The 21,417-nt window shown below is 39.4% G+C and overlaps 1 protein-coding gene across 1 annotated transcript in view; it reads left to right on the plus strand.

Moving 5' to 3' along the window:
* The window catches only part of ak5 (adenylate kinase 5), a 107,150-nt gene that overhangs the window by 36,854 nt on the left and 48,879 nt on the right, over positions 1-21,417 (plus strand). The window contains exons 6-7 of the mRNA XM_004078698.4: positions 398-589; positions 11,986-12,076. Coding sequence (XP_004078746.1) covers positions 398-589; positions 11,986-12,076 — 283 coding nt within the window. The remainder of the gene's footprint in view (positions 1-397; positions 590-11,985; positions 12,077-21,417) is intronic.

The raw sequence follows: 21,417 nt of genomic DNA on the forward strand, positions 1-21,417 counted from the left end.
AAGTCTTTTTCTGTTTTCAGACACTGCATGATAGTAAATATTAATAAGCTTTGGTTAAGCTAACAGTCTGTTCTACTCATGTTTTTCTAGGTTTTCCATGAATTTGTTCTGTTTGCTCACATTCAAGTCATGCTAGTTCCTCACAAAAGGCCACAAGCACTGATCCTCTGCAGACCTTACAGAGATGAGGTCTTTATTTTGTATGAACTATCATTTTAGCATTTTAACCTCTTAACCCCTCATCACTGGTTTAAAATTGAGACTGACCTTCTGCCCCAGCCTCTTCAGTGGAGAGTTCAGCTCACAGACACTCTGTGATCACCGCCATCACACATGAGCAATTCTCCAGAGACTCCGCCGGCTCTGACGGCTCCACACATCTCCTCTGTCTCTGCAGATCTGCACCCCCGACCTGGTGGTGTTCCTGGCCTGTGCCAACCACAGATTAAAGGAGAGGCTGCAGAAACGGGCCGAACAGCAGGGGAGACCTGACGACAACCCCAAGGCTATCGACCGTCGCCTGACCAACTTCAAACAAAACACAATTCCTCTGGTCAAGTACTTCCAGGAGAGGGGCCTTATAGTGACGGTAAGTGTGGCACAGAAAGCCCTCCTGTATTGTCAGAACAGATGACAAATCTGTTTTCTCTGTGAGTTTTTGAACATTTTCAGCATCCGTCTTCTAGATCGGTCGGCAGTGGCACGCACCGTCCAACTGTGGCACACGGGGTGTGTCGTCTGTTTGTATTCTTTGGATGTGAAAAACTAAGCAGGTTTGAGTGACAATCTCTTCTCACGATGAGCTTTTTTTCTTAAGGAAAGGGTTCATTCACGCAGTGCTGTCACCATGACACAATGTACATTACTTTCCGTGTCAGCCTTCATGAACGAGCGAGTCTTTTGCTCGGTGAAATAAAAACGTTGTTATAATGACCCCTTTGTTTTGCCGGTGAGATAACAGACGGGCCGGTGTGAGGGCCTGTCTGTGGAGTGAGCGGGAAAGGTTCGAATCTGATCCGCCAGCTGTTGCACATGTTTATGACAATTAGCTGGTTTTTTTGGTCATGTTTTTGTCGCCACAGCGACTGACATTTATGAAGTTATAAGTTCAGTTCGTTGAATAATAACCAAGAAAGGTCAGATTAGAGCGAGACTTTCTTTCTGTTCTGCCAAATGTCCACAAAAAATTAATACTACAATACCCCATTTACTGGGTGTGGAAAAATATGAAAAAAGATGCTTTACAATTGTGAAAAATGTATATTACTATAATTGGCAAATTATACATTTAATTTTACATGCAATAAAAGCACCATCACAAAAATAACATACATTAATTTACTCAGGCCCTGTCTCGTAATGTAACAAAAGATAAATAAACCAAAAACAAACACTTGTTTTTAAATTCAAGAAATATTGATGTTATTTTGTTTTGACTTATCCAATCCTGGTGTTGTTGGTGTGACAAACCTCAACGAACATAAATGCAGTAATATCTCTGCTATGGGCTATGTTTTCTGACTTGTATAAGCACCTTTTAGAGTAAATGCCAAAATGTGTTTAAAAAAGCTTTTTGACCTGCTGTTTATAAATTGAATACATTTCAGTTACATTGGAAAAGTTTTTCTATTTCTTTGTTTTAGTGGGGGAATGTTGGCACAAATTCATAAATGTATTCCTCACAGCATTTATGCAGGAATGGATTTAACAATGATGGCTGTCGATGAAGTTGTATTATCAACGTTTCTATCTCAAATTTGAACATTTTATACTTAACCAATGTATTTAGAGTTTTTTCAGAAGACCAAAAGATCATTTTAGTGTTGCCTTTCTTATAATGCTTAGTTTGGCTACCGTGTATTTCTTTATAAAGTGTCTTTACAGTTTCATTTATTTAGTCTTGGATTTCTTTAATTAAGCATTTATAGTTTTTCCAGTGCCTTTTGAGAAATTCCTTGAATTCCTTGAATCAAGGATCGGTACTTGTCAGCCAATTTGGCTTTATTCAATTCAAGCTGAGACTATAACAGTTTGCATTTAATTTTATTCCATCTCATCAAAGCTGCTTAAGATCTTTTTATAGAAACCCCAGGATTGTGTTTTTCCAGCGTCATTTATGCGTCTCTTGATTCAATACTCTGCTGGATGCGACGGTTAAAATCCAAAGAAGAAAGCCAACTTTCTCCTGTTAAGATTGTAAATTGATGGACAAATGTCTTAACAGCACTTTAGATGCCATCAACCTTTACTCAAGCTCCAGAAAGGAAAAACAAAAACAAGAAAGTGTTTTCAATGGACTGAGTCATTCACAGACCTCCTCTAAATTATTCAAAGCCCGGCATGTGAATAATTCAAGGAAGTTTTGTAAATTTTTCGTGGTCACTGAGCCTAAAGCCTCGTCGTTCACGTCTGAGGTCTTCCAATCCAACTTTAAATCAAGAATCTGGAGTCAGGAGCAAAGCCTCTTTGCTTGTTTACTTCATTGTTTAGAATCAGATCTCAGTGGTAAACGTGTCTTTAATGGAAGGAAGTTACCAGGATTATTAAAAAATGTAAACTGTTTTAATAAATCAATAACATTTCTATCCAGCTGGGATTTTGAATGATGCAGGAACAGTTTTTCTGTGAGGACTATAAAGCCTTTTGATTTTAAATTTTTGGGCCTTTGTTTGTAAAAGGGTTCCATCCGATTGGTCTATGATGTAAAGAAGTTCATCCGATTGGTCAAATACATTAAGGGATTTGTTTGTTACATTTAATACTTTGAGCTGCCATAAGATTGTTTTAGCCTATTTAAGGTTGCCATTTATTGAAGGGTGTAACGGTTCACTAAAATCTCAATTTGGTTCGGGTTAGAATTTCATAGGGCTTGGTTCGATTCATTTTAGGTATTTCTTTGGTACAAAAAGGCAGAAAGACTTTTCTTTCAAAAAGCATTTATTGGTTTTACATAGGGCTGCACGATATGAGGAAAACTTGCGATATGCGATATTAGTGATCAATATTGCGATAACGATAAATTTGCGGTAAATAAACAAATAGAAAAATAAACAAAAACATCATTCCCATTTCATTGCAACAGTTCAAAAATAATACTCCAAATGACCCTCATCGACATGGGGGACAAACGTCAGGGTGGCTAACCCTGGTCCTCAAGAGCCTCAACCCTGTCTGTTTTCCAATTCTCCCTAGACTGCTCGATAATGATAACCAAAATCAGGTGTGTTCAGTCAATCAGGATGTGAAATCACTTGAGTCAGCCAATCAACAGCAAGCTGGTTAAGGAGAGCTGGAAAACAGGCAGGGTTGAGGCTCTTCAGGACCAGGGTTAACATAATAGGCCTCCATCTGATTGGTCAACAATGGGAAGGCGTCCATCTGATTGGTCAAAGCATAAAGGGATTTATTTGATGTGTTAAATCAGGGGTGGGCAATTCCAGGCCTCGAGGGCCGGTGTGTCTGCATGATTTCCAGATAGTCTTGCCCTACTCATGGCTGATTACCTGGTTCAGGTGTGTCCAGCCAATTAGAACATGCCAGAGCAGGGTATGCTGGAAAACATGCAGGAATGCGGCCCTCAGTGCCCACATCTGTGTTAAATGCTTCAAGCTGCTAGAAGATTATTTTAACACATTTTGGGTTTGCGATTTATTGCGATATTCGCCGTCTTTTGCGATAGGCATATTGCAGAGCTGGATATTGCGATAACGATAAATTTGCGGTATATTGTGCAGGCCTAGTTTTACATAAGTAAGGGTTAGTGACCGACAAAGTGCGTTATTACTTTTTAACGCACGCCGTGGAAGCCTGAACCGTCCGACGCGAAGTGCGTTAAAAAGTAATAACGCACACTTCGAGAGCTATTAACCCGCTTATACCATGGTAACTTACAAAAGCAATACATATTAACCAGTTTTTAGTCCTTAATTCTTATTTTTTTCCGATTTGGAGATGCGCCGCATCACATAACATATAGTTGGCGTCGCGCAGCACCACTGCTGCAGTCAAGATTCGGCGATATATATATATATGCTGACCGTCCCGATGGTTTGAATAAAGCATCAGTTCATAGAGAAAGTTCACCTCTTACCGCTTGTTTTTGTCCAGATGATGAAGCAAAAGGTTGTTTTAAAGAAGCCGGCGCAGTGATACAAAATATTTAAGCTAGGTGACCGGAACTTCCCGTGCGGTTATCAGGTTTTAATGCACACCCAGCAGCCAATCAGAATTGAGTATTCACCTGGACCATGGTATAATAATAAATAAAATTGACCTATGTAGGTGATCTGCTAAATAAAAGAATACAACTATTAGCTGTCAGGAACAAAAACTTTGGATACTTACAGTATTGTAAAATGTAAGTTACACCTTTTTTGTTTGATAGCAAGAGACTGGACAAGATTCACATTTACCCTTTTATTGTTCATATTGTAATTTGTTGACAGACCATGTCATAACAACATAGAAAAAAACCACTGCAAACAGTATCACAAAGGGAAAAAAAAGGTAGGACAATATTCTGTCCAACAGTACAGGCAGTGCAGTAGGAATTGGTGTGGTCTTCCTACACCTCTTGTCATTCCTGTATGTTAGGCCACAAATTCTCATCCACATCACAGCGAATATCCTCTCTTGCAATGCAGCGAAATATGTTTGTCACATTATGACAACTTGGTCAACCATTTTGCAGTTAATGACTTATACGATGAACTAATGACTAGGTGTTTTGAGGAGTAAGACTATTGCACAGTGAACTATATAATACATTTTGATCAACATGACATAAACAACTGATAATGTAGCAAAGAGCAGAGAATTGTACATAATCATTTGGATGGATGTACCAAAGCAATTGCAACTTGTTCAAAGAAGTGAGAAACTGCTTATATGATGTGCGCAAGTGACATCATGATGTGAAGTTTCAACAAATAGTTTTGGGAATTTCATTCTGATCTGAGAATTTTACTAAAGTGACTGAGAAAAACTGTAACACTGGCCTTAAAAAATTAACTTGCAAATTTTTTGCTTGTAGACCCAATTTTTACAGTTGGGTGATGCCATTTTAAGCGCGTTAGCAGATGTGTTACCTGTGGCATGCGCGCTTTTCTACACGGAACCATGTTGACACACAACATTCGACTTATCCAATTGTCTTTCCCCTTCATGCTGACAACAAAGCCACAGTGTTCCCACACAGGGAATGGAGGTAGATGGGGGGTGGGGGTGTCCTCCAACTCTGTCCTCGCGTCTGCATTAGCCATTTGCGATATGCATATTGCACAGCTTGATATTGCAATAACGATAAATCTGTGATATATTGTGCAGGCCTAGTACAAATGAAAGATTATTTAAAACATTAAAAGTTACAGATTTCATCTCAGTTTTGTTTCAGGCTATGCGCTAGAATTAGGCAGACTTTTCAATAGAGAGTTTTGTAGAGTCTGTTTATCCTTCTATACTTTGGAAAAAGCTGTAACCATTAAAAAGCAGCAGCTCAGTTTGTCTGTCTCATTTTTGGAATGCCCATCCAGAAATGGACCGGCCTTCAAAAAGTGCCAAATATCTTATTTAGATGCAGCACAAATAATATGGTCTGTGTCTTAATGTATGCATGGCCTGAACCCTGTCTGGCAGGTCCATGAATAATGTAATTAACCTCATGGCTTGGTATTCGCTCCGACATACACAATTGATGGTGGGACCTGGTGGGGGCCGGCGTGGTTACGAATTCTGTCAGGCGCACAGCATGGACTCAGCGCTCATGGCTGTGATGGAGATTCAGAGTTTAACAACCGACACGGCCGACTAAGAAAATCTAATTCTTATTTAGTCTGAGTAGAAAGCAGCTTCTCATTGTAATGTGTTCAACATTCATGGAGACCGTCACTCATCTGCTGCCGGGAAAAATGTTGTTGGCATTCCCAGAAAAGCTGGAGTGTGAATGTCCGTGGGAATTTAGAAATCCGTGGAACTGTTGAATGTGATTGTCAGATGTACAGAAGAGACAGACATTATTATTCTACCTGAGCAAAGAGTGAGTGATGGGTTTAATGGAACATTTGGTACCATTTGTTTGCAATTCTGGTCCACACACAGCTGTAGAAACAAAATGGGACGCAGGTTTCCAACCTCTACTGAGCAGCAGTGGATTGTGGTTGTGCTGATGACCTGTGGGATCTCCATCGGTTTGTCTTTTGTGGTGCAGAGGATCATCGACTTATCCCTGATTTGTGCCAGTCGAGTGCTAATAGGAGATGTTGGCTCCAGAAAACAACTGCCCACTCCTGACGTGGGAGTTCTATTGATCTGTCTGAGTCTCAGCAAAGATCCTTCTTTCTAGCAGCTGAGGGAATACTGAGTACATCTCCTAAATTTACTGGCATTAGAAAGTCACTTGGTTTCCACGACTGTCAACCCTAAAGGAGAAAATTTGATTTAGCTGTGGTTTTATCACAGGGAGCGACTAGGGACAGCAGGTCATTAAGCCCCTTCAGTGTTTTTTCATCTGTTGGTTCTGCAAACACGTTAAGTGGTGCAGCAGTGCTGGCTCATAGTTTACTCTGAGCGCGCATGCAGTAGTTTTCCATCACCATGTTGAAAAATGTATGTGTCAATAAAAAGATGTCACCTTACTGATTATTAAAGCATATGCAAATTTTCAGTCTGAATACACTCAAGCGGACCCTGGTACAGGACCGGGTTCTGCTCTCTGACCCATCTTTGGCTACATTATAAGGAATTCTCTTAAAAAACGATGTTATAACACCACAACGATGAGACACAGCTACTCATTGAAATGTGGTCAGACTCATTGAAACAACTTTTATTATGGTCCACATTGCTTCTCACTGTTTTCCTGACAGTCTATATGCCATAAACACTTATCTATGTACCGTCTTAGCCGTCTTGTTACCAGTAACCGCCTTGCAGCATGACTCCCCTATACCAAAGCACCAAAGTAAAATGTGTTGTACCTGACGTTGATACAGACGGTCAGAACCGGTCAGCCAAAACTAAAGTTTAAACAAGTGAACTATCCCAGCAATGACTGCAAAGCCCCGCCCTCGTAATTCCTGGCCAATGACTGAACACACCTTTAGTCGTGTGGTTTTGTTTACAAGCTTTGGTTTGTAACAGGAAAGTCTGCTTGACGGCAGTCTGAATACAGACCAAAAGCAAGGTTTAGGACTCAATCCAAATGATGTTTCCAGTCTGAATAAAATCTTAATCCGTTGTTGTTTCTGCATAAAGGTAAAAAGACACAGATCCTGACAATATGAGTGTTTACTGATGACTGTCTGCTGTTTTTCATTTTTAATAGCATCATAGCATTTTTATCTTAAAAAAAAAGAATCTTCAGCATTGGGGGTTTGTCCCATTTTCTTTTGAACCGACATTTCTCCTTAAAAAAAATATTCACAGCTACAGCTCACTGTTTCCCTAAGGAGTAAAAATATGGAGAACTGTTAAATTGAGTAACAGCAGTGTTGTCTCCCTAAAAGCCATTTTATTTAACTCTTTCTGGTAGAAACTCTTCCAAGTTTCCTTAACTTCTGGAAAAAAAAAGAAAAAAAAAATTGATTACAAAACCCTGCAGTTCATTTTCTATCAAAAATACCAGATAGACCAGCTCAGTGGCCTTCTGGTAGAGTGTCCGCCCTGTGACAGGAAGGTCGTGAGTTCAAATCTAGGCCGAGTCATACTAAAGACTCTAAAAATGGGACCCAAAGCCTCCCTGCTTGGCATTCAGCATTTAAAGGGTTGGATTGGGGGGTTAAACCACCAAATGGTTACCGAGCACAGCTGTGTCTGCAGCTCACTGCTCCCCCAGGGGATGGGTCAAATGCGGAGAACAAATTTCACACACCTAGGTGTGTGACAGATAGTGGGACTTTAACTTTAAATGTGTGGAGGTTCAAAGAACACATTCGGGGATTTTGTGTTATTGTTGTGGTTTTGCCTGTTGTATTCCTTGTACTTTTCTTCTTGTGCTGTTTTGTCCGCAGTCTTGTTTTTAAGCCCCAGCGGGTGGTTGTTTTCTGGAGGACAAAGTTAGATGGAGCAGATAAACAGAGAGCTCGAAACCAGCTGACGCTCTGCAAAAATAGCTAAAAAAAGGGAGGCTGCACTTCACATCTGCAGGTGACGAAAAACCACAGCCTCATTATGACCCCAGCATACATGCATAACAAACGATAGATAGATAGATAGATAGATAGATAGATAGATAGATAGATAGATAGATAGATAGATAGATAGATAGATAGATAGATAGATAGATAGATAGATAGATAGATAGATAGATAGATAGATAGATAGATAGATAGATAGATAGATAGATAGATAGATAGATAGATAGATAGATAGATAGATAGATAGATAGATAGATAGATAGATAGATAGATAGATAGATAGATAGATAGATAGATAGATAGATAGATAGATAGATAGATAAATAGATAGATAGAAATTTTAAAGTGGATTGAAAGGCAGGTATAAGTATCCAATCCGTACCGGTCGCATGTGCGAAAATGCGTCAATGTCCGGGGGCACTACCGTTCTTTTAAGACTTTAAAACCGCTGCCAACAACAATAATCACGTCTTCAAATGTCACGGATAGGATTAGGTTCATGTAAGTAACATAAGACCCGTGGATATGCGGACCTGAAGCGTGGCTTATTCATGTTCCACCGCAAAAAAATTGCTGATGTCCAGAGTTTAATCAGTGAACTTTCCAGACAAGAATTGCAAACCACATGACTATAAGAATTTCTGTCAACGCCTGGCCAATCACTGATGAGATCTTTACAAGCTTTGGTTTAAAACAGGAAAGTCCGTTTGACAGTAGTCTGGATACAGACCAAACACAAGGTTCAGGACTTGGCCTGGACCAAAATGACTGTTCCAGTCTAAATACCCCCTAAATGTTGTTCAATGTTATCACCCCAAAAACTGAATCTTAAGCTAAAAGTCCTTGTTTCAAGAAAAAGTGTCCTTTCTTATGCCTTGCAAGAAAAATAATCAAATGCATTTTTCCATATAAATACAATTAGTTTAAAAAAGTATATCTTAGTGACTAGAATTTTATTTTTAAAATAATAATTCTTAGTTAGAGCTTATTTCCTAACACCATTGGCAGATTTTCTTTGCTTTTTTAAAGAAAGTGTGCCTATGAATGTTTCACCTGTTTTTGCAGTGCAGTAAGTGGGCTTCTCTAATAGGAAAATCCCAGATGAGGAACGTCAGTCTGAAGCGATACGTTTCTGCTGCTGCTCAGTGGAGGTCTCTCTGCAGGTTGATTGCTTTCCCCAGCAGATGCCAAAAGTGTCAAAGTAATCACTTCCTATTCATTATCCTCCTGCTTTAAAGAAGGAGCAACTCCACTAAACAGGAGTGAGTCATCATCCACATCATCAGCACATCGCTGACTGTGCAAAGTGAATTCATTGGATTCTTTCAGCTGTTGTTCATTTGAACCTGCGGAGGCAGATGAGGCTCATCTGATGAGCTTTCCTCTCAGGTGTTTGCAGCCCTTTTAGAGTATTCCGGTTACAGTTGTTGAGCTGTTGTTATGTGAACCAGTGAAGAACATGTATGCAGACAAGTTGGCATCTAAGTCAATAAGCTGAAATTGCAGCGAGTAGAGATAATTGTTTGTTGAGGCCACGACTGCATCGGGCTGTCATTCTGGGAAAACAAGCTGATCTAATTAAGTTTTCCCTGAGCTTGTTCGGCTGCGGCTCCCTGCCCACATGCTGTTAGCTGTCACACAGAAATGAACAAACAAAAGAAGCCCGCTCCATCTTCCCGGGCCTCTCTGGGGAGACTCGTAAAGGACTGTTTCATTATTAGAATCTGGGAAAAAAGGAGAAACTAACCTGAATTTCAACATCCATCCATGCATCTGTCTTTCCACAGGAGATGAGTAAAGCTCACCAACCTGAAGAGAGTCGCTCCTCACATCTATTTATGCTGGCTTGGTCTATTTCTCGTTTTTAAAGAAACACATCTCCAAGCTACACTTTGGAGGTGATGGAGAACAGTGAACATTATGTAACGTGCACCAAACTGCAGCTCATGAATTTCTTTAAACTGACGATCAAACAGAAGTCAGACTACAGAACAAAAAACTACAGATTCTAGTGTTTAAATACAGTTTTCTGAGCAGAAAGAAACTTCTGCTTTATGTTTCATGTTTCAGGAGGAGAGTTTTGTCACTAAAGGCAGAATCTTCTATATCTAGAAATATAGTCTCATTAGAATCCAACTCTTTTTTGACATTGAATTTAAAACGCAGATTTTTTTTTTTACTTGTTTTTATATTAAATTTGGCAGCAAAATTTCACCTGCCTAAATACACCTGTCAAAAACTTCACCTGTAGAAATTCACCCGTAGATGTAGTCGTCTTCATGACCCAATCAGCATTAAATTGAATTGAGCGGCTCTTAGCCAATCGAATTAAGCTCCTGTGATCACGTGACCCCAGCAACAGCTGGCAGCAACCAGTAACAGGTAGCTTGTTATTTGGCTCGGTGAAGATGAGTGATGAGTTTCTGCAGGCAGAATTCTGCAGGTGAATATTTGACAGGTGAATTTTTGACAGATGAATCTTTCCATGTGAATTTTGGCAGGTGAAATGACAAATTTGCAGGATAGAAAAATCAGTGTTATAATTTCAATGTCAAAATCAGCTGGATTCTGATAAGTCTACATTTCTTCCACAATCCATCAACGTATAATCGCAGAGTCGTTCTCTGTAATTACAACATAACTTTTCTCCCTGTTCTGAGTAAGAGCTTTTATTTTAGCTGAATTGTATTTATCATGATGAAATCAGTTTCTTTTAAACAGGGGTTTCATTAAAATAATTTTATCAAATATGGTTTTCAAAGGCAGTTTCTGTCACAAAAATGCCAGATCCAATTCAATTTGGCTGGAAATAAGAACGACTGTACTAAACAGCTGGCTTTAAACACTATTTGTGGGGTCACTAAGGTCATTTGAGAGTCTATAAAACATCTGGTGTTCTGTCATAATTCAAAAAAGCAATGAAATCACTGTTTTTCTGAGGTTTCCCATCTCCAAGTGTATCCACCTGCTCTGTTCAAAGGTTCCTTCACTTTTTGTGTCTTTTGGTTTTCTAAAATAAAAACTGACAGTAGATTAACAAGGGTTTCTGCTCCAGAGAAGTTAGCTCTGCTAATTTCTCCTTGGAAATTAAATTGTCTTCCAAAGAGTCTGTTGAGATTCTTGTCCGGCTGAGTGAATTAAAGCGAGCGGCCGTGTCTAAACGGATTTAAAGACACCGGCGTTTGAGAACAGAGACTTTTCTGCGTTATGCAGATGTGAGGAAGGCTTAGTCTTCATCAGCGAATCTTTGAGTCGCAGGTGTAAGACTGTCTTCATCAACAATGAGCCCCTTTCCTCATTTAGTTTGGAACAAACAACTTTGCTGGGAATCACACACCCGAGGCAGACGCAACAAGAAACGGAGGGCATTCATGTATTCAGTTATTACCCTCATGCACAAACGCACTGTTTGCCTTTTAGCTGCTGTCGTGGCCCCTGATGAAAGTGGAAGAACGGCCACGCAGCAGATTAGAGAAGAAGGAGAAGTCTGCATCAATCCGCTTCCAGTTCAATCACAGAACAATTTCGTCATGGTCCATTTGCTGGTGCTGCATGTGCGAAGGAAGTCGGCCTTCCTTTGAATGCTCGGAAAAAGAGCATCAAGCGCAGCTCATTGATGCTGTGCTGTGAAAGCTTCCTGTGCGCGCTGAATGCAGAATGACCCGGGTGTTCGGCTCCCAGCGACACTTCAAACTTCTCATTAGGACTCTCATCCTTGATGTTATAGAGGAATAAAAGGCAACGGTGTCATGTTTCTATTCAGGACTTTCTCAGTCTCCAACTTCTACTTCTTACTGTTTAAAAAAATCCCATTGTTAGTATTTAAATGTTGTTGTTTTTTTATGTTTTTTAGCTGGATGCAGACCGAAATGAGGAGGAAGTCTTCTGTGACATCAGCATGACTTTGGACAACAAGCTTTTTTCCTCCAAAGAGCCTGCAGCTGGTATGAGGAGCTCCTTCGCAATAACAGACATGCCTCACCAGATGCAATTTCTAGAGTTATGCAAATTACTCTAATCTTGATCAGTTTATTATAGACATAAGAGGCTCTATTTATTTTACTCAATTACCTGTAAGTGATTTAGCATTTTCTTTTGAACACAAACATTGTTTTATATCTGCTACGGGTTTTGAAAAGCTGCACACAGACAGCGAGCAGCTTCCTTTGCCACGGGGGCCAGATTGAAGGGTATTCACACAGACTGGGAGCAAACTGCAAAATGTCATTTAGAGGGATGACAGTTTCCTTGCCGAGGACCACATTGTGTGTTCCAGTCCACACCATTTAGGATTTACATAATCAACATTGATAGCTTAGTTACAGCATTTGTAGACTTGCACAGAGACGTTATTCTGAAAATCTAATCCTATCCAATTTTTTCTCCATTTTGTGAAAGTGTGTCAGCTCGCTCGGATAAACTGTAAAACTCTCTAAAAGTCACATTTGAATCTATGCAATCTACAGCTTGTGAGATGCAGTTTCAAAACAAATTTACTCCAGAAAAACTAGAAAGATATTATTCATTTACAGACAATGATTTATGAAACCACTTCATTAATACGTTGGTGATTTTGTGTTGCTTCAGAGTTTGTTTTACTAAGCATGGAGAAAGAATTGTACTTGAAGAACCTACAGTTCTTTATTATGCCTCATAGTCCATGAAAGTTTCCACGTTTCACTGGAAAGATACCTTTGTCTTTTGTCCTTCATACCTTTTTCTTTCTTTCATCTTTTGTACTCATCCATGTAAAACCCTTTAAGGCCCTGGTTTCAGTGGCTCCATCCACTCAGATTTTTCATATGATAGAGGTAAAGTCACAGAGTCACCACATACATGCTGTGCATGGAGGAAAATTGGTCATCCGTGAATATCTGTGGCAAAAGTGAGAAAAGTTGTGTTCTTTATGTGAAATTTTCACAGATGTATCACGAATGAATCATGCAAAGAACACATAAATCTATGTAGAGCACGAGTCCTGCATGATTATTACACTGTTTTTATGCTATTCATTAGATATTCATGTGTCAATTATGTCATTTGGACGTGGTATTTTACATTGCCGTATGCGCAATATAATAAAAGTTAGACATCTGTGGTACATGCCTGAAAGTCTGTTAGACATACGTGGAACTATGACTCAGTCGGATTTGTGCGTGCGTAATTCTTGATTTGTGCGTAAATTAGGATGTGTGTATGCATATTCTTGCTTTGTGCGTGCGTAAATTAGGATTTGTGCATAAATTTGGATTTGTGCGTGATTTGTTACTCACATAATACGTTTTGTGTATAAGTTAAAAAAATATAAAATGAAAAAAATACAAAATGCAATTTACGTATGCACAAATTAAGATTACAACAGCTTGAAACTACTTACACACACATCTTTAAAAAACACGCACGAATCCCTTGTTACGCACACACGAAGCCAAAGTTACGCACGGATCTACCGTGAGACTGTTTTCACGTCTGACAAATTCGTCCGTAAATGCTTCGTTTAAATACCAGTGGAATGCTCGGTCATTAGAATTTTCCTATCAGCCTTCCCTTCTAAACGTATTTCCTTCAGTGGGTGTAGGAGGGCTTAAAAAAGATTTAAAGGAAAATAAAAAAAATGTAATCTGAGAATATGACGTTCACTGTTAAACGCTAATATATATATTAAAAGTATATTATTCTCCGAGACACCGAATTGATACAAAATGCGTAACATGAACGACCAGTAGGGGGCACTGTTTTTTTTCTTCCGGAAAAATCAAAGGCAGTCAGACTGAGAGAGTCACGGGAAGAATGGCGGCCCATCTCTATGGAGTTAATTCAGTCTCAATAATCAGAAATGCACACAACCGGTTTTACAAATGCACACGCTCCGATTCACAAATGTCATTTTATGCAAACGTGAAAAATAAATTCGGAAATACACACCCTGTGTTTCACAAACACACAGATTGTGTTTCACAAATGCACACTAAATGTTTTACAAATGCACAATAAGTGTTTCTCACAAATGTGCACACTGTTTTTCACAAAAAATTTTTAGAAATTCACAATAAATGTATCAGAAATACACAGTAAGTGCTTCACAAACATGATTTTTAGGCACACATGTGATGTGAACTCACAGATCATTCGAATTGCAGACTGTGCATTCAAAATCCCGTTCTCGTTTGTGAATCTCCCCGTGTGTGTGAGAGATTTTTCTACGGTGAATATTGAGACTCATCTGACGGAGCGGGTCGACTAATCTCACCATTGGCTAGTGAATCTGTCAATCAAACTCATCGGCAAAGCAGGCGGGTTCGCTTTTAGCCAATCGAATGGCCCCTTACACTCCTCACTTTCAAAGTGACGAGGGAGGGAGCTGTTCAGCACAGCAGTTGAAAGGACGCGGGCGGCAAACATGGCGGAGAGGTCTTCTGAACGGGATCAGTCTCAGGCCGTAAGTAATGCACTTATTTGATCATTCCCTCGTTGTACGTCCTGTAATGTTATTGAATACTAAGTTGAAGCGTTCTCCTTTGCCAAGTGACATGTGTGAATGCTTTATGAACACTGCAGCCGAGTCGTTTGCAGAGTACCCCCACCGCAAATTAGCTTAGCTTTGTTTTGCTTAGCCTGTGCAAGTTGTGTCTGTGTGAGTGTGAGTGAAGTTCAAGCCGGTGTCGGTTCAAGCTAGCGTCTATAGCTAATGATCTGTAGGTTCTTAACATGATTCATAAGGAACTAAGGGGAAAAGCATGCCGGATTTACAGCAGCAAAGAAAGTTTAATAAAAAGTATTGATTTGGAGACGGCGATTTGTTTAAACACTGATGCTATGCTATGCTAACTAGCTAGTTGTTCCGTGTGCTGCCTTTATGTAAACGCGATCCGGGTTAAAGTTAGACACAGCATTTTCACAATCCAGACTTTAAGACGGGGTGGACTGTGCAACAAAGTTATTTCATATGACATTCATGAAAACGGCATTTTTTAAATATAACAGACATGAATCCACTGTTGAATGAAAGAAGCCTCATTAAGTTTCTAACGTTAGAACCCGTATTGTGCTGAAAAGCCCTGTGAGATTGTGTCAGAGTGACAGCCACTAAAATCCCCGTATCTTTACTTCCAATGACGTAATGACAAGAATCCCAAACATTATGTTTTTAGGCTGTTTTGTAGTCGATAAGTAGTCACAGAAAGGGTGGATGGGAGAAATCAGCTGTCAACAGTGATTAGAGTAGAAGTTACTGTAAGTATTCCACACAGGCTTCCTGTGATCAGTGTCTTGTCTCTGATTTTTTTTAAAGGTGTTCTTTACTACAAGCTCAAGTAATCATAGCAAGAGTGTTTTAAAAAAATTCCCCTTTCATATATTTGAAAATTATGTAATTTAAGATCAGACGGCTAAATGATCTAATCCATGTTTGTTGTGTTTTTATTTATTCTCTAGGAATTACTGAATGTGACAGCGTGACAATCTTTTGTTCCTCGTGCCATCAGGCAATACAACTCTCTGGCAGGGCATCTTACAAGTAATTTCTTTTAATTTTACCCACTGATTTTCCAATTATTTACCTTTTTTTATCAATCTTTTTATTTTGTGATATTTCTATTTGTAATGCATGTGTGTTTGTGTTTTTTTAAGATGGCCATTTTAAAAAAATTTCCTCAGGGATTATTAAATACCCTTCTATTCTATTCTATTTCATATTTTATCATCCTATTGTATTACTGTTTTACCTGTCAATTGGGAATTTAGCATTTTTGCCCCTGTAAATATCTGTCAGTTGAAAGTATTTGTACTTGTATTCCATGTATCCTGTACCTGAAGATAGCAGAGAACAACTGTGCAGACACCCATTTGGCCTTCTTCAGTGACGCTGTGAACGTTTATGGCTTTCCTCTGAGGTATTCATGTTATTCATAAAGAAATATTTTATTCACATATCAGGCAGTATAAGTACTTGGTTATTTGTATAAAAATAAAATTACTTTTTTTAGACTCCTCTCCATAAACAAAGGCAACTCTAAAACTTTCCCCTCATGAATAACATTTTACCCCCCCTTAACAGTCTCTCTCACCTCATTTTTTTCCTCAGTGATACATGTAACCCACTCCTGCAATTTTTTTAACCTAGAAATTCTACTTATTGGCATCATACATAAGAACATTACATTTTAAACTGATGTGTACCGTATTGGCGATGCATTTGTAATTATGTGTTTGAGACATGATTTTCATGTTATTGTCAGGGTGAGAGGAGATCACGGAGGAGAAAATGTGGGCATAGCCGAGTTAATGCTCACAGTACGTACAACTGACACAAACGGCTTCATTGTGGGAAAAGTGTACACACAATCAACGGTGAGTTGAACCTAGTTTTAGAAGCTTTAATATATACACAGGGCTCCAGACTGCGTCCATTTGGTCACATTTTGCGACCAAAATTTGAGAGTGTGTGACTGAATTTTACACCCAGTCGCACATGTGCTACCAGTAAACTTGCCTCCTCCACCCTCCGTATTTTTTATACATTAAACATGAAAGGAGCACGTCAATGATCGATGAAATGAGAGATGAAATCATCAATGAGACGCGAGTGCACACGCACGCAGGCAGACACACACACTCGCGCGAATACTCATGAGACTGGAGCACACGCGAGCACACACTCGCGTTTCATTGAGTGATGCCTGAGGCGGCCAATGCGTCTGAGAAGAATAGGGAAAGTCACTGCAAGTGGCTAAAATATGTGGAGGGGCGGGGCCTAGAGATAATCGAGCGCGCATAAACATCCGTGGGAAGGAAACGGAGACAAATATCATCACAACTTGATATGTGCGTCTGAGCTATGAGCAAGCGAACTATTGATTCGTTCTTCCGACCTGCAGCTAGTGTACCAGTGACAGAGTGTACAGCAGGGGTCTCAAACTCGCATGAAATCGAAGCTGCAGCGAGACTGAAAGAGACCAGGAATTAGTTGTCCTTAACATTCAATTTCGTTTTAATATGCCTCTCCCCCTAAGTATGAACTGTGATATTACATCTTTTATAATTATTTTAATGTTTTGTAATGGATGTAGCCTTTTTTTAATCAGTTGGTATTTTGAATTATTTTAATTGATCAGTGAACTACAAAAAACCCATCAGGACGCATGTCCCATAATGCATTGTTTTGTAGTCTGTAGGGCAGCTTTTAGTCAGTTCAATACTAAATTTCCAGCTGCGTTCGCTCTGATTGGTGTCTTGCTCTCACCCCTTTCTCGGGATATTTTTGTTTTGATTGACAGGTGATGTTGGAGCAAAAAGAAAAATATACGTCACACACCAGGTGATCTGTGCAGTGTTGCGTCCATCTGGGTGATCTCAAACACGCTTATTGTGCATCTTGGCTGAACCTATTTGGTGTCACCAACATGAATTTCCATCCTCTAATATTTACATACATTTAAGTATTGTTTGAAACTGTGAAATTACGAAAGGTTACTACGGTAATCACTTGTTACTAAAAACTTTTTTTTATTCTAAAAGTATGGTATTTTTTTTTACTATTTTTACTTAGTTGTACTGTCGTGACAGCGATGGTGCTGTCAGTTTACCTTCATGTTGCATCTTCAAAAGTGCAGAATAAAATATGACACTGAATTAGAAACAGCACATTGTAATTTCTGCATCTATTATTAAAGTATTTATTTGTAATACAGTGGAAATTAGTAGATTTGGTTAGAATGTTGATTTACGGTATGCGCCCCTAAATTTTCTGGTTGTGCCCCTAAAACTTTCAGTTGGGGGCCACTGTGCTCCTAGTGAAAAAAGTTAGTCTGGAGCCCTGATACATAAAAGTGAATGATGTATTAAAAATAAATCTGACAATATAATATTTCTTTTTGCTTTTTTCCAAATACAGGATTGAGCTCCTCTGGTGTGATGTCTTCGTGAGTGTTACTGGTTTATATTACAACATCCTGCACTCTCCTGAGGACCAAGACTTGCTCAATATCAGTCACATCACATATTCTGCTGCCATTACATTTTTCTACCACGCATTCAGGCCAGTTTGGATGTCTTTAGTGACGCGTGGGACAGCCATCCAATCAGGACGGAGCAAAGCATGACACCAAATCAGCTGTGGCAGTTGGGCTTGACCCAGAACCCTGTTTCTGATCCCCGGGTAAATGCTTTATTTAATCTCACTGTACTGGACAACTGATTTGTGTGCAGTTTGACTAAAGTGGAAAGTATCAAGAAGAGTATCATGAAATCATAATGACTACAGTGAATTTTCATCGAAAATGAATGAAAAGGATTATTGTTGTGTGGTGCAAACAATTTCCCTAAATTGTTTGTTTGTAGGAAGAATAGCACATCTGCAAGTTCAAAATGCATCACAATGCATGGCCTTATGAGCCATCAGATATACTAATGTCACTACTTTGTTAAGGTTCACTTATTTGCAAATTATAAACAGTTATGGAGATATGAGGTCTGCCTGCAAGCAACAATATAAGTTATTATTAGTCGGTCACTGTTCCTACATAATCTAAAACACAAAAAAAACAGTGCTGTTCAAAAACAGTATCTTTTTTTTTTATTTTTTTCTGTCAGGGTATGCTGGTTCCAGAGATTGAATGGGAGGAGAGTGGATCCATGACTGAACCTCATCCTGGGATCAATGTCCCGGTATGGGACAGTCCTCTTTTGGGTCCACAATTGTTGGAACTGCAAGACGACATCAATCCATTGTGGAATTCAGACCGTTTGGGAGTGGACCTACATCTTTACTGTCCAGTGTGTTTAGAACTTAATTTAGGCGACATAATTACATACAGAAGAAGAGAGACTGAGCGGGGCAAGACAGAGTTCAAATCAATACTGCTGTATTGTTCAAGGGACTTCATTGTATGTAAGGAAGTTATGAAAATTAGTTCCAGTTTAAATAAAATTCAAATCAGTAGAGATCCCACATTTGCTTAAATTTTGATGTTTTAATCTGTCCAGGTTTTCACTGAATTTTACTCTGCAATAAAGGGTGAATGTTTGCACTTTGTTGTTCTATGACCATCTTTTGTTGTGTAGTATTTAACCAGCTACAAAAACCCAGAGAGATGAGGATCTTTTTTGCAAGGGTGACCTGGCCAAGAGGTGTATATGTATATGGTTACAATATAAAATCAATGACATTTGAGTTATTAAAAAAATAAAATTAAGGTCAAGCAAAGTGACTTCGGGCTGAGCAGGGGAGGTGTATTGGGTATCTGTGATTGACAGTGAGATGAACTTGAGGTAATGTAGTCCCACTGCGTGGTACGGAGCAAAGTGATGCCAGTTTCTCCACAAAACCTGTGGAAGTTGAAGATTTTTCTCCTCCACCTTCATATGATCAAAACCGTGTCTGAGTGTTGAAATGACGCTAGCATGAAAGCTAAGAGAATAACGTACAAACAATCCCGAGTGAAACATTCATTTTAAATCTCATGACCAGTACAGAGTTCGATGGATTCTGTCAACTGCATTCAACCACTGTTGCCTTGCTTCCAGGTCCACTGAAAAATTGCACAAGCCAGTAATTTTTGACAACCGAAGGCAATAAACCGACAAGCCATGCTGAGGCTAACACGCTAACGACCGACTGGTACAGAATCAAATATGGGCGGGGCTTTTGCCACCCGCAGAAAGCGTAGAGAAAGTGTAAGGGGCCATACGATTGGCTAAAAGCGAACCCGCCTGCTTTCCCGATGAGTTTGATTGACAGATTCACTAGCCAATGGTGACATTAGTTGACCCGCTCCGTCAGATGAGTCTCAATATTCACCGTAGAAAAATCTCTCACACACACGGGGAGATTCACAAACGAGAACGGGATTTTGAATGCACAGTCTGCAGTTCGAATGATCTGTGAGTTCACATCACATGTGTACCTAAAAATCATGTTTGTGAAGCACTTACTGTGTATTTCTGATACATTTATTGTGAATTTCTAAAATGTTTTTTGTGAAACACAGTGTGCACATTTGTGAGAAACACTTATTGTGCATTTGTAAAACATTTAGTGTGCATTTGTGAAACACAATCTGTGTGTTTGTGAAACACAGGGTGTGTATTTCCGAATTTATTTTTCACGTTTGCATAAAATGACATTTGTGAATCGGAGCGTGTGCATTTGTAAAACCGGTTGTGTGCATTTCTGATTATTGAGACTGAATTAACTCCATACATCTCGGTGGTCAGCGCCCCGAAGTAAGTAGCCTCTATGTTCAACACTAACATCTACTGTCTTCATGTATTGATTGAGTCATTGTCTGGATACGTTTAGAAGGGAAGGCTGATAGGAAAATTCTAATGACCGAGCATTCCACTGGTATTTAAACGCAGCACTTACGGACGAATTTGTGAGACGTGAAAACAGTCTCACGGTAGATCCGTGCGTAACTTTGGCTTCGTGTGTGCGTAACAAGGGATTCGTGCGTGTTTTTAAAAGATGTGTGTGTGTAAGTAGTTTCAAACTGTTGTATTCTTAATTTGTGCATACGTAAATTGCATTTTGTATTTTTTTCATTTTAGATTTTTTTCATTTATACACGAAACGTATTATGTGAGTAACAAACACGCACAAATCCAAATTTATGCACAAATCCCAATTTACGCACGCACAAAGCAAGAATTACGCACGCACATATCCGACTGAGTCTAATTTCTCTCCATATGGAACGGTCATGGAAAGCCACAAATCTGCGTATGCACCCCAAATGAACCACACACAGTTGTATAAAATTTACTTAATAATTGTGGATTAACCTGTCTATTACCTGTTTGAGGCTGGTCTGAAGATAAAAGCTGCTGAAGACGGGTCACTACCTGGTTACTGCAGTGAGTCCCGGCATAAAACAGTAAAAAAATGGCCAACTTTAAACGCAATTAGTCCGATTCTCTGTCAAACATTTTCTATTTAACAAAAAAAAACTCAGATAACTCTCTCCTAACTGTTCCTACAACTGCCAATCTAGTTGGGTCCACCTGTTCACCTTTCTCTGAAAAACTGTGGTTTAGGTGACACTGGATCTCACACCTGCCCATGGAAATGGTTAGCATGGTTTAGCCTCATGCATTAAAAATAGAAATACCTTTAACCCTTGTGCTATCTTAGATGACCCCAGCCTTACATTGATGTGTTCTCCCTACCATGACAAAGGTGGATAAAGGTGGAAAGATTTCATGGAATCCATGGACACCAGTGAAGATCACAAATCATTGAAGAAAAAAGGTTCAGAGCACTGTCTAGTGGGTTTAGATGACCAATGAC

The sequence above is a fragment of the Oryzias latipes genome, chromosome 17 (genome assembly GCF_002234675.1).
Source record: "Oryzias latipes chromosome 17, ASM223467v1".
In the NCBI taxonomy this organism is placed as follows: Eukaryota; Metazoa; Chordata; class Actinopteri; order Beloniformes; family Adrianichthyidae; genus Oryzias; species Oryzias latipes.